The sequence below is a fragment of the Calonectris borealis genome, chromosome 8 (genome assembly GCF_964195595.1).
Source record: "Calonectris borealis chromosome 8, bCalBor7.hap1.2, whole genome shotgun sequence".
Lineage (NCBI taxonomy): Eukaryota > Metazoa > Chordata > Aves > Procellariiformes > Procellariidae > Calonectris > Calonectris borealis.
Genome location: NC_134319.1, coordinates 2,775,537 through 2,787,699, shown reverse-complemented (window position 1 = coordinate 2,787,699; position 12,163 = coordinate 2,775,537). Strand labels below are relative to the sequence as shown.

The window sequence follows — 12,163 nt, the reverse complement described above, 5'->3', positions numbered from 1 at the left end:
TTCAGAAAAAAGAGCAAATGCAACATCACTACATGAATTTCTAGTGCGAAACCCAAACAGTTTGGGGCAGTAAAAAAGAGTCCAACTAAAAGTCTTCATGACTCTTTTGTATACCTGAAGTGTACAGTCCCACCTATTCTGTGCTGATTGCTGTAAATTATACCTGCTCTCTCTCTCCGAGAGCCGATGTAGGCAGAGCTTTACATAGCAGACTGCCATGGGAATCGCGGACTTTGAAGCCGCCCGAAGTGTCGGCCGGCCCCAGGCAGGAGGCCGGGGCAGCGACGCAGCCGCGGGGCCCGGCCAAAGCCCCGCTGCGCCGGGGGACGCGGCTGCCACCCCGCTGAGCTCTTCGGGAGCATTGAGTGGCCGCATTAACCTCCTCCCGTCTCCCTTCCGCGGCCACCGATTCTCTTGATCTTGGCTGTGCCGTCCCCGGTGCCGCTTGCTCCTCCGCCTTCCCCGGCGCGGCTGTCTGCGGCTATGGAAACGGGAGGTGCCGAAAACATTACGGATTGAAACTTCGCCGCACACTGGTTTCTAGATAGGGGCACGGGTCCGAAATCATTTCCCTGAGATCACACGGGAAACTAATGGGAAGAGCTGAAAGGGGAAAGGAGAGGTTGGGAAGGCTGAGAATGAAACAGGAGTGATTTATCTCCCCGTTAAAATTGAATTCTAAAGCGGGAGGTCATTAAGGGAGAGTGTGAAATCTCTGTTTAATTAGTAACATAGTAGATTAATAAACTGTTAAAGCTTTCCAAGTTCATTATGCTTCATTTATTTCTGGATCTTCCCTGATCAGACGAGACAATGCACTGATCAGTTTTCCTTTCTGTTTCTAATCAGTTCCATTCTCAAGTCCTTGATGGTCCAGGCTTGCTGTAACAGTAACAGATTTAAAAGCTTCAGGGAAATACCCGATATATCCTTTCAAGACATTTTGCAGTGAATTTGTTTAATGGCCCGGTTATTTTAATAAATGGAAGCCTTTAAAAATTCTCCCTCTAGCTGTAAATTCAAGATCATGTTTTATTTCACCGTATTTCTCTGAAGCCCGAGGAGGTCTCATGGGAGGCTCTCTGCTGTGTTTGTTGTGGGGCAGGTGCTTCATCATGGAGGACAGAGGGTACCTTGTGGCACACCCGACCCTCATCGATCCCAAAGGACACGCGCCGGTGGAGCAACAGCACATTACGCACAAGGTCTGGCTCCTTTTTTCTTGATTTATTCCTACCTTTTCTAATTTCTGAGGTGGTAAGGACTGTAGAGAAGCTGCTGTGTCTGATTTCAAAGGCATAAAATCCTCCGTTTTTCACTTAGGAGCCTTTGGTAGCAAATGACATTCTGAACCACCCAAACTTCGTCAAGAAAAACCTCTGCAACAGCTTCAGTGACAGAACAGTTCAGCGGTTTTATAAATTTAATACCAGCTTAGTGGTAAGTGTGTTTTTCTGTTTTATTTTGCTTTTGAATGTACTTTGGTTGGGTTGGATTTCTTTTGGTGGAAATGCAAATCCGTGCCAGGATCAGCAGACGAGGCTCGAAGCCAGCCTTCCGTGTGGATTGGCCTCCGTTCACCCTCTCCAAACACAAATTCAGCGATGTGGACTGCACAAACTGTGCTCGCATGAGGAGTCAGTTGACATACAAGGGATTATGGATGCGATCGCTGGCCAGTTGTGGCTGATGTCTGCAAAGTCTCATCCAGCATCATGAATATAAGTTCTCAGTCGTTGGGTGAGGAGTTTCCAGCGATAGTGGGGATTTTTTTGCTTTGGATCCTCTCCCGACCTCTGGCTTCCAACTCTGACCAGTGTCACGTCCTCCTGTGACGGGGTTAGTAAAGGTCTCTAATAACTTGTCTTTTAGCTAGGTGACTGAATAAATGCATTTACTGATGCAACTTGCATGAGCATTTGGAGAGTATCATTTGTCAAACCGCAGTCTTTGGAGATGTGAATGCTCTGCGGTCCCCGCGGGTCGTCTGTGAGCTTCCTCATGTGCTGAGAGGTCTAAGCCAGGGGCTGTCGTCTCTCGCTGCACCGTGGATGCCGCTTGCGGCGCCACAGAGCCGCCCTTGCAAGATCACTGCAGAATTATTCAGAAGGTGTTAAGCTCCGCGGGAGAAGCTGCTCTTTAATAACACTTCTCAATTATTACTGGGAGGAGAAGGTGGGAAATGAGTGTCAAAAATATTTGAAAGTTATGTCAGAAAACGTTGATTTATGTCAGGTTAGGCTTAAATATTTTCCCCACACTTGAAATGCAAAATAGAAAGTGTGTTACTGTCAAGGAAATTGTATAGGACAGAGCAAAAACTTAAGCTTGTGGCATGCAAATAGGAATCGGGAACGAGTCTGGCTACCAAATAGATCACAGCTGTACAGTGCTGTGGTGTATTTTTTTATAGTACATTTGCCAGGAAGTTTTCAACGAGTCGTGATCAGAGCGGAGCCTCTTTGCGGAGGTCACCGATGGCTGCCACAGCGGGGATGGGTGGGGGAGCGCTGCGAAGGAGTGAAACGTAACCTGCTGTCGGCGCGATATCAGTCTCAACACTGCTGCCACATCTCGTAACGTTTACAAGCTAAGCGTATTTTTTTCTGTCTTCAGCAAAGTCTTTCCACCCAGCAGTAGCTTGGAAGCAAAACTCAACAGGTTGATGAACGATTTCATAAGCCTCTTATTTGTGAAGGCGGCGCTCCCATGCATTTGTGTTCCCTCAGCCCTGCAGGTTTCCTCGGAAGGGGGAAAGTCCTCAGCTCCCTAAAACGACTTTCTACACCGTTGACACTATTTGTTTTTTTCCTAGGGTGATCTGACAAACCTTGTGCACGGCAGTCACTGCTCCAAATACAGGCTGACGAGAATCCCGGGCACCAACGCCTTCGTGGGAATCGTCAACGAGACCTGCGATTCACTGGCTTTCTGTGCCTGCAGTATGGTAGACAGACTCTGCCTCAACTGCCACAGGTGAGCAGGAGATTGGAAATGAACGGGCTGGTCCAGGCATTTGCTTCTTCCCTCTTTCTTGATGCAAGGTTTATAAAAACACATTTCTTTTATAAGCTAGATGAAAACATGCAGCAGAAAACTGAAGTGAAAACAAAACAGTTACTTCACCTATGCTATTTGTAAGAGGCATGGTGACTTAGCGTACCTCTAGTCCTTTGCCGTATTGTCAGCGTATTAAAACACAGGGTAGTTTGTTCTTGACATGTTTGGGTAGATAATGTTAAAAGACCACGACTGATTCAGTTTCTCAGGGGCAGTTGCCTGTGGTCAGGCCCTTTGTTCTGGCATGCTAATACCCACGATTCTATGTGGATGGACGTAGTTTTTCATTGAGGGGGTCCTGGTGCTTGCAGGAGATTTTGTCTACACCAGCATCATTACGTGTTTGTTGCACTGGCAAGAAGGATCCTTGCTTCTAGACCTGAGACTTGTCCAGGGGTTGTCTACTTTTTAAATTTCAGGGGGTGGGTAACAGATCAGAGAGGCTCGGTTATTGCATTGTCCTCCGTCCCAGTGCAGAACAGAGCAATCCCCGGGTTCCTGGGGGGAGGAGAAAGGTTACTGAACAGCCTTCTCCATGGTGAACTGCTGTTACGGAGCTGTGCTGCGGGGTTAAAATCATGGCGCGATGTCTGATGCATTTTCTGTGTGTTTACTGCCCCTGAAGAATGGAACAGAATGAATGTGAGTGCCCTTGCGAGTGCCCTTTGGAGGTAAATGAATGTACCGGCAACCTCACGAACGCCGAAAGCAGGTGAGAACAAACCTCCTCTAACGGAACAGCATGTGACAGAAGTTAATCAACCAAATTGTTTGTTTATGCTAACTTAGAGGTGATACAGGATAGAATAGACAATATTTTTAGTTTAATTAAGCAGATGATATGTAATAGGTAAAAATGATGTTTTTCATGGATTGTGCTCTGACTGCTTGTATAATACAAGGCTTCATTTTTTGCCCCAATATAGGAATCCAAGTTGTGAAGTTCATCAGGAGCCAATGACTTTCACAGCAATTGATCCGAGCCTACAGGATGCTCTCCCGCAGTGCATTAACACTCAGTGCAATCAGAGAACAGAGAGCGGGTAAAGTGGCGTTCTCCATCCCTCAAATATACTGTGTTCTTGAAATAATTAAGTGAAAATAGCTCTTCCTTACACGTTTTAAAGAAAAAAAAGAGCAGGGGAAAAAAAGTATGATGCCAGATTGAGATATTATTGCACACACCAATGATGACATGATGCTGTGGTGCAGAAACAGAAGACCTCAGTATTCCCGTTTGAGTCACATAACACCATTAATAGCAAACAAATTACTTTCTTGTCACATTTTGTGACTCTGAGAACCGAGGGTTGTGCAAGTGGAAGATTTGCTGTTGAAAGGACGACGAATTCTTCCTTTTAACAAAATGGATAGTGCTGCTGTGTCTGCCTTCTGGAGGAATGTGTGGCCTAAAGTGTTCACAGAAAGTAGACAGTACTTTCGCAGTGGTGACTTTGGAGCACATTAGAGATGGTAGCTGCCCGTCAGCTTCTGGTTTCCTGCTTTCTGTTCTACTCCTGGCATTACGTAGAGAAGCTTGAGGGCTTATTTTTTGCTAGTTATGAGCGGTCTCCAGGGAACTGAGATTGCTAGAACATATCGTGCTCTGACCAGACTTTCCAAATCCTTTCTTCCGTCTTCCAAAGGACTGCAGAAAAAGGGTGGAACTGTAGTCAGACTTCACCATGCTGAGAAATGCCTTATTGGAGGAGTTAGGAGTAGGAAGTTCTCCCTTTGCTTAGGCTGAGTGATGGAGGAAAAAAACAAAGGAAACAGCCTTGGAAGATGCATGCTGAAGCTGCAGCTTCCCTGTATAACTTCCCTTGTGGTACTTGAGCATTTTAATGAGAAGTTTTTTGTGGCCAAATGTTACGTATGTGAGGGTTTACGGATGATTTTGGCCTCCCTCTCTCTCGCAATTCAAAATATGAGCTATGCCAAACGAGAGGTGTTGAACCTGAAAGCAAATATGGTCTTCTTTTGTTTTTAATTTTCAGGGATTGCTTTGGTGTGTTGGACTGCGAGTGGTGTATGGTAGACAGTGATGGGAAGACCCATCTGGATAAGTCCTACTGTGCCCCTCAGAAGGAATGCTTTGGTGGCATTGTGGGAGCGAAGAGCCCTTACGTGGATGACTTGGGAGCAATAGGTGACTGCCTTTCTGAACAGATGCTGCATTTAGCTTTTTGTATTCAATAACATGCACTTTCCGTGTCAGAGCATGCTTCACATAACATGTTTATCTCTTACGCTAGTGGTAAATTAGCATAAATAGTGCATCAAGCAGTAAAGAAGTAGCATCAGGCCTGTTGTGGGTATTACATTTTTGAAAATATTGATGTGTAGCTGTATATTCCTGTCTTTAAGATGTCCCCTCTCTGAATTTCTTCTCCTATTTAAAGTGTGCTGTCCTGTGTGTGTGCAGTTAAGCACCTAGAAAGCCTTCAAGATCTCCTCTAATCTTCAGAGATGTTGATTTAAACCTTTCTGCAGAGCAATTACGGTTTTTTAGCTTTGTTTTGTCCCTTTTGATTTAGGAGATGAGGTGATCACTCTGAACATGATCAAAAGCGCACCAGTCGGCCCAGTGGCTGGAGGCATTATGGGCTGCATTATGGTACTTGTCCTAGCAGTATACGCATATCGTCACCAGATACATCGGAGGAGTCACCAGCACATGTCACCTTTGGCTGCGCAGGGTGAGCTGATAACTCCTGAGAGAGAAATAGTAGGTGGGAATTACAACAAAACAAAACCAACCAAACAAAACGAAAAAACAACCAAAAACAAAACAAAAAAAGCCCCCACAAAACCAAACAAAAAAATCCAAAACCTCTTTCCTTGGTTTTGTTTCAATGCTTTACCCCGTTTTGTTTCCCTTTTGCCAACCCTTACAAATCAGGTCTCATCCAGGGTGCTTGTGTATTGCTGCCCTCTCCTGGGTGCAGCCAGACCTGCTGCCGACGAGGAGAGGCTGCCCAAAAACCGTGACATGCAGTTCTTGTCAGGAAGCTGAAGTTACTGTTTTGCTAGAGCTAAAACGATAAGCCCAGCTTCACAGCTTTCTGGACCTTGTCATAGCACACCGCATGTGTTTATTTCTGCACAAGAGTGGTGCTTTTAGGAGTATTACAGTTTTCACACCCTTTCTGCTTGAGCTGTTTGGGACATGTCGTCTTTTACTTGTGTTCCCTGCCTCTGGTCCATGGGATGTTCATGGATATACGTAGATAGATAGAACCACTGAAGTCTGAGAGACAAAACTGTGTTTGGGAGAAAGGATATTGGCAGAAAGATACAGAGGTGAGAAGTGTGATCAGGGCTAATTACCTCTCTATGTGATTATATCCTGGCTCTATTTTGAATCAGTTCACTTTCTTCAAAACTTCAAAGCCTGTTCCTTTCAGGGGGAGGTGGGTTGTATTGTTTCCCTAGTATCCCTAGCCCCATCTATCCTGGAAAAAGAGCACACCAAGCTCATACGGCATCTCTTCGCACGGTAACGCAAAGTGCTTCCACTGTATTACCAGGGTGACAGCCGTTAGTAAGATGATCCAAAATTTTTCTCTTAACAGTTGCATTTTTCTGTTTGTAATGGTGTGTAGAAATGTCAGTGCGTATGTCGAACCTGGAAAATGATAGGGACGAGAGGGATGATGACAGCCATGAAGACAGAGGAATCAGTAAGTACCAAATCACTTTGCTGTAAAAAAACAAGATTAGATTAAATGAGCCATTTGTTTTCTTAATACGCTAGAATTAAAAATACGTGAGGAAGCCCTGTGCTGATTAGCAGTAGAAAATGACAGAACAATTTAACTTAAACTGTAACTTCCACTGCACCTTTGGTTTCATACTGAAAAATTACATTTTTTACTGTTAAAAGACTAATCTCGATTATGTGTGGAGGAGGTTTGCCCCTTATGCCCCCTGATCATGACCACTTTCAGAAATAGCTCTGATCAGCTTAAAAATTGCAGTTGTGACAGTACAGGCTATGGAAAACTCCTACCTTTGCTCAGCCTTGGTAAGGAGAGGCCGAGTCTGGCATGTACATTCAACCAATGTGGCAGTAGAACTTCTCTGCACTGATTTGGGATGCTTGCACATCTTTACCGTTCAGTAAAAATGGCACTTTGCGTATGATACTGGTGTACTGTAAGATGAGTCAGTGCACCTAAACTCCGGGAGAGCTCCAGAGTCAGACCAGATCCCCGTCTGTGGGCACTCACTGAAACAGAACTAAAACAATACCCAAGATTTGAAACTGCGTCAACACTCAGAGATTGAAAAATAAGCAGATCTGAGTTCCATGGTTTGCATCTACTGCTTCTCCAAGTCCTTTTTAGTTTCATTTTGAGTCGGCTTTCAGTGCTGCCACAGGTTCTCTAGCACTGGCACAGCAATTCTCTACCTCTATTAATCCAAGCAGATGAGGTGAATGAGTTCAACTGGATCTTGATCTATTCCACATTTAAATACCATCTCTTTACTCCTATTTCTCTGTCGTTTGACAGTCGTCTTAAAAGAAGTAGTATTTGAGCAGAATGAGTTTGCGGAAAGCCTGTTCCCCTGTGCCTGATGTGTCCCACTGATATAATTCAGTAAAAGCACTTTCTTTAAAACCAGTTCTGTTTCTTCCTCTCTCCCAGTTAGTAACACTCGATTTATAGCAGCGGTAATAGAGCGGCACGCCCACAGCCCAGAACGCAGACGCCGGTACTGGGGGCGATCAGGAACGGAGAGCGACCACGGTAAGACCTTGAATCACTGCCCTGGCCCCAGGTTAATGTTTGTGGTTACTCGGTTTCCTTCAGATGTCTGGCACGTTGCAGATAAGGCTGCCAAAACCAATCCAAACCAAACACTTTTGCTCCTTATTGCTTCACAGTTACACAGTTTTGACACCCTTCAGCAGATGATACTGTCCAGCGAGGGAGCTGGGTTTGCCCGAGCGGTGGTGTAGCGGCAGCTAAACGCCCTGCTCCCCGTCTGGTTTTGGGTTCTGCCAGCTTCACTGGGTGACTGGAATTGAGACCAACAGAAATGGTACTGCGTTTACCATACTCTTTTTCCACCGCCAACCCTAACAATCTAGATGTTCAGTTGAGATAAGGGACCTCTCGTACTTAATGAGAGAAAGGAAACCCCATGCATTGAGGCCAGCATCTCTACTGCTCTTCTCTTTGCCATGACATGCACATCTTTCTTAAAGTTCTAGCAACATGTGCTGGACACCTGCATTTGCTGGGGTAAAGTAAGCATGGATTTAGAGACCAATGAGTCAGGTGCCTCCTTAGCCTTTCTGTTGCACGTTCAGTCCGTACCATCACCGCAGAGGACATCTTACATCACCTTTAAGCAAATAATGATCAACATTAGCTGTGTGCATGTATAGCAACAAAGGGTGTTCAGCCATGTGCGTTTGCCACACGCACTTCAACCCTGTTTAGGTTCAGGGAATTTTGATACGTGTCTCATGCCCTGAGACTAAGTCTTTTTAAATCTTGAAAGCTGTTAGAAGGGTGTCATGCTGTTGACTCATGAGGAGGCTTAATATAAATTAAGAGGAGGGTTAGACGAGGCGGTCTGCCACAGATGTCATCTCTAGCTGCGTATTGTAGTGGGTATTTTACAGCAGACCTGTTCAATTATTAAGACAGTGGCTGCACTAATGGAATTGCCGAGGGCCAGGAAATCTGAAGGCCAAAGCCTTGGAACGTGGATGAACAGATGTCTGAGAGACAATCTTGCTCTAGGAGGAATTACCCTGGATTTGGGGCCGGATTACCTGTGCTGAGGCAGATTTGCTAGCCTAATGCTCCTTTTCCTCCCTTTCTTGTAGTCCTAGCAGATCTTCCCATCTTCCTAGTCACCATGTCGGGGTTAGCAGGGTAACTGTCTACCTATTTCTGAAATGTGCGCTTCTATTTTTAGTTTCTGTAATTCCATCTTCTTCAAAGGGCTGCCCAGTCGTCTTCCCCAATTCCTCTCTGCCAGCTAGAAACCGTGACTCAGACCACGGGAAATGAGAACCAGCTTTGGGTACTTGGCCTGATATTTTTAACACACTTCTTTTAGGTGTCTCAAGCTGAAAACCTGACCGAGAAGCACTAGTGGTTTTTCAGCTCTTAGCCAAAGTTTTCTGAGAAGGATTATTTTTCTAATTAAAGCAAGATCTTTTTCCTTTTAAATTTGGTTTGTGTTCTAGCGTTTAAAAATACTGAGGTGGTATTGTTTGTACTGCAAACTGGTTTTGAGTGGTAACAGCTGGTTTCAGTGGTAAATCCAAATCTCATAGTAACTACTAGCACCTGCTTCAAAACGGGACAGAAGATCTCCGAGGGACCTGTTACGAGACAGCTTCCTCACTGAGGAAGCACGATCTTGTCTTGCAAGGGTTAGCTGTTAGCTAGCTTTCTAGTGACGTAATTTCCTTAGGATAGGAATGTCTCATTAGTGAATGCAATGTCTCGTTACCCCTATAGACGGCCGATCTGGATTTTTAACTTCTCAGACTCCAGTAGCCAAAGGAGGGTCTGGAGTTAATTGCACTATGTGCGCGTCCTTAGCTGGAAGCGTCAGTACTGGTTGGCTTAACGGACCTGCTGTGTGAAATACTGCCCATGTGGATTCAATAGATTTCTTTAACTGTATGGAAAGCTCACCAGCATTAAAACCATACACTTGGTTTTTGCAAATAGACCCTCACAGGTGAAAAGTACTCTCTTCCTTTTAAAAATATAATACTGTGATTACACAACAAGATGTTTTGCTGCTTCCAGATACAATAGCTGGCGATCCTTCCTAGGAAAGATGTAATTTGGTAGGAATAGAGGTGACGGTAGTGGATCCCACCCATTTCTTGTCTGTTTATAAAAATGCAAGTAATATCTTAAAAGATACTATCCCCCCAAAAATTGTTATGTTTTGTTTTTAAAATCAGTGCTAGCAATTCTACCGTAACAAACTGTTGAATGCATGATTGTTTTTTACTGTTTGGGGTGGTATAGACCACAGGTCCCCAAAGTTTATAAAGACAGACAGTGACAGGGAAAGGGATCCATTAGGAACTTACAGGAGAGGATGGTTTTGTTTGGCTTTTTTCTTTTTCTGCTAATTAAAGAAAATTAATTGTTTTATTCTCTATAAAGCACTGACTGTGTCTGATTCCATGGAGGGTGCAGCAGTCAGCACTGTGGAATATTGACCTTTTAGACTTGCTTTTAATTCTTAGTCCTGCTGATTTATTTGCTAGGCTACAGCACTATGAGTCCTCAGGAAGACAGTGAAAACCCTCCATGCAATAACGACCCGTTGTCGGCTGGTGTTGATGTTGGAAACCACGACGAAGACTTAGACCTGGACACACCACCTCAGACAGCTGCCCTGTTGAGTCACAAGTTTCACCACTACCGGCTGCACCACCCAACTCTTCACCACAGCCACCACTTACAGGCTGCAGTCACGGTACACACTGTGGATGCAGAATGCTAATGAACAACGACAAAAGAAACATAACTTGTGAACAATGATCCATGCAGCAACGGGCAGCTTTGTTTCTGTGGTTTTCACCAGGAACGATTTAACTAACTTCCTGAGTAAACTGTTAGGCATAAAAGCTTTACATTTTTATAAATGTAAGGTTGGCTCTGAAATGGAAGGGAAATGTGCTTGATGAATGGACCTGCCATAACATTGAATAAAATGGAGCAGGAGGCACGTTAGACCTCCAGAAACAGGGACGCAAGTTTATACAGCAGCTGAAGCTTTGGAAGCCCTGTTACGCTGAGCCAAGAGGAGAGAGGGAGCTTAAAAGAGCCAGGGATGATTTGGTTTCCTTAACTGGAAGAGCAGAAATCTGCGCAGCTGAAGACTAAAAAAGTGCCAGATAGAGGCGGGGGGGGAAGGCTGTTGGTTTCTCTGCAGTTTGTTTCGTGCGGAGAAAGCTCACTGCTCCGACAATTGCTGTATGGAACCTGGGACAATGCATCTCAAGATTTTTAAGTAAAGGATTATTTTTCTACTATTTATTGAACTTGAAACTTTGGGGGGAGGGAGGGGAGAAAACATGTTAGCAATTCTCAACAACTACCACATATATTCTGTGATGGTGAAGTGGTTCTTCTGAGGAAGACGTCTGTTTCTTATTAGCTGATATTCATCCACTGCCCCGCTCTGCAAAAGGGAAAATGAAGAAGTCGTGTCTGACGTGTTTACATTATGAATGCTTTCTTTTCCACAATTGTTTTCTGTAAATATTACAACCTGATTTACATTACAGTATTTTCTTCCTATTTGCAGAGGAGAAGTCCTGTACTCCATTACTAAAATTCTGAGAATTCTGCCCATAAACCTCTCCATCTTTACCTCTTCGATCATCCTTAAAGGTTTCCTGTGTGGCAGTCATAAAGAATTTATTTAGCATTAGTTACCAGATGATTCCAAATGAAATCTGTGCCATTCTTCTGTTTCCTTAGAACCCTGTCAAGATCAGAAGTAGGGATAAACCAGTGTTTTGTAAAACTTGGGTTACTGTGGAAGGTATCTTTCTGAAATCATAATTTTAAGCTGCTGCTGTTTGTCTGGAATTTAACATTGCTTTGGTAATTCAAACAAAGATTAATCAATCTGTCTACAACACAGAGAATCATAATTATAAATTAGTTTTAAATCACAGTGTTGTATTTTAGATTCACATTTTGTGATTACAATGATATAAAAACATTCTTGCACTGTGCGTATGATAAACATCCATTTATATGTAGGTTTTTTTTAAAATCACTTGTTTTAATTAATATGGTACTTAATACTGTATTATGTAAAAAATTGGTTCTTAAACAGTACGGTAAAATAACTATATGTGTGATATCAGGATACCCCTTTATACTATGTATAAAATTAAAACCTCTAGTGAAATAAACTGTATATAAAGTATAGATCTGTGGATAACTGGCTAGATTGAAATTATTCTGTCTCAATTTCCATTAATTTTCTGTCTGAATGAGTGCTATTACAGGAGTGAAATATTTGGTCGGGTTCCTTTTGTTTTTATAAACAAACTTGAAAGATTAAACTTTACATATAAATGACAGTATTGACA

The 12,163-nt window shown here is 43.7% G+C and overlaps 1 protein-coding gene across 1 annotated transcript in view; it reads left to right on the top strand.

The window, feature by feature from the left end:
- The window catches only part of CACHD1 (cache domain containing 1), a 112,058-nt gene extending 99,895 nt beyond the window's left edge, over positions 1–12,163 (top strand). The window contains exons 18-27 of the mRNA XM_075155598.1: positions 1,106–1,205; positions 1,324–1,440; positions 2,816–2,976; positions 3,686–3,772; positions 3,987–4,103; positions 5,058–5,209; positions 5,598–5,759; positions 6,666–6,743; positions 7,713–7,814; positions 10,319–12,163. Coding sequence (XP_075011699.1) covers positions 1,106–1,205; positions 1,324–1,440; positions 2,816–2,976; positions 3,686–3,772; positions 3,987–4,103; positions 5,058–5,209; positions 5,598–5,759; positions 6,666–6,743; positions 7,713–7,814; positions 10,319–10,557 — 1,315 coding nt within the window. The 3' untranslated portion in view covers positions 10,558–12,163. The remainder of the gene's footprint in view (positions 1–1,105; positions 1,206–1,323; positions 1,441–2,815; positions 2,977–3,685; positions 3,773–3,986; positions 4,104–5,057; positions 5,210–5,597; positions 5,760–6,665; positions 6,744–7,712; positions 7,815–10,318) is intronic.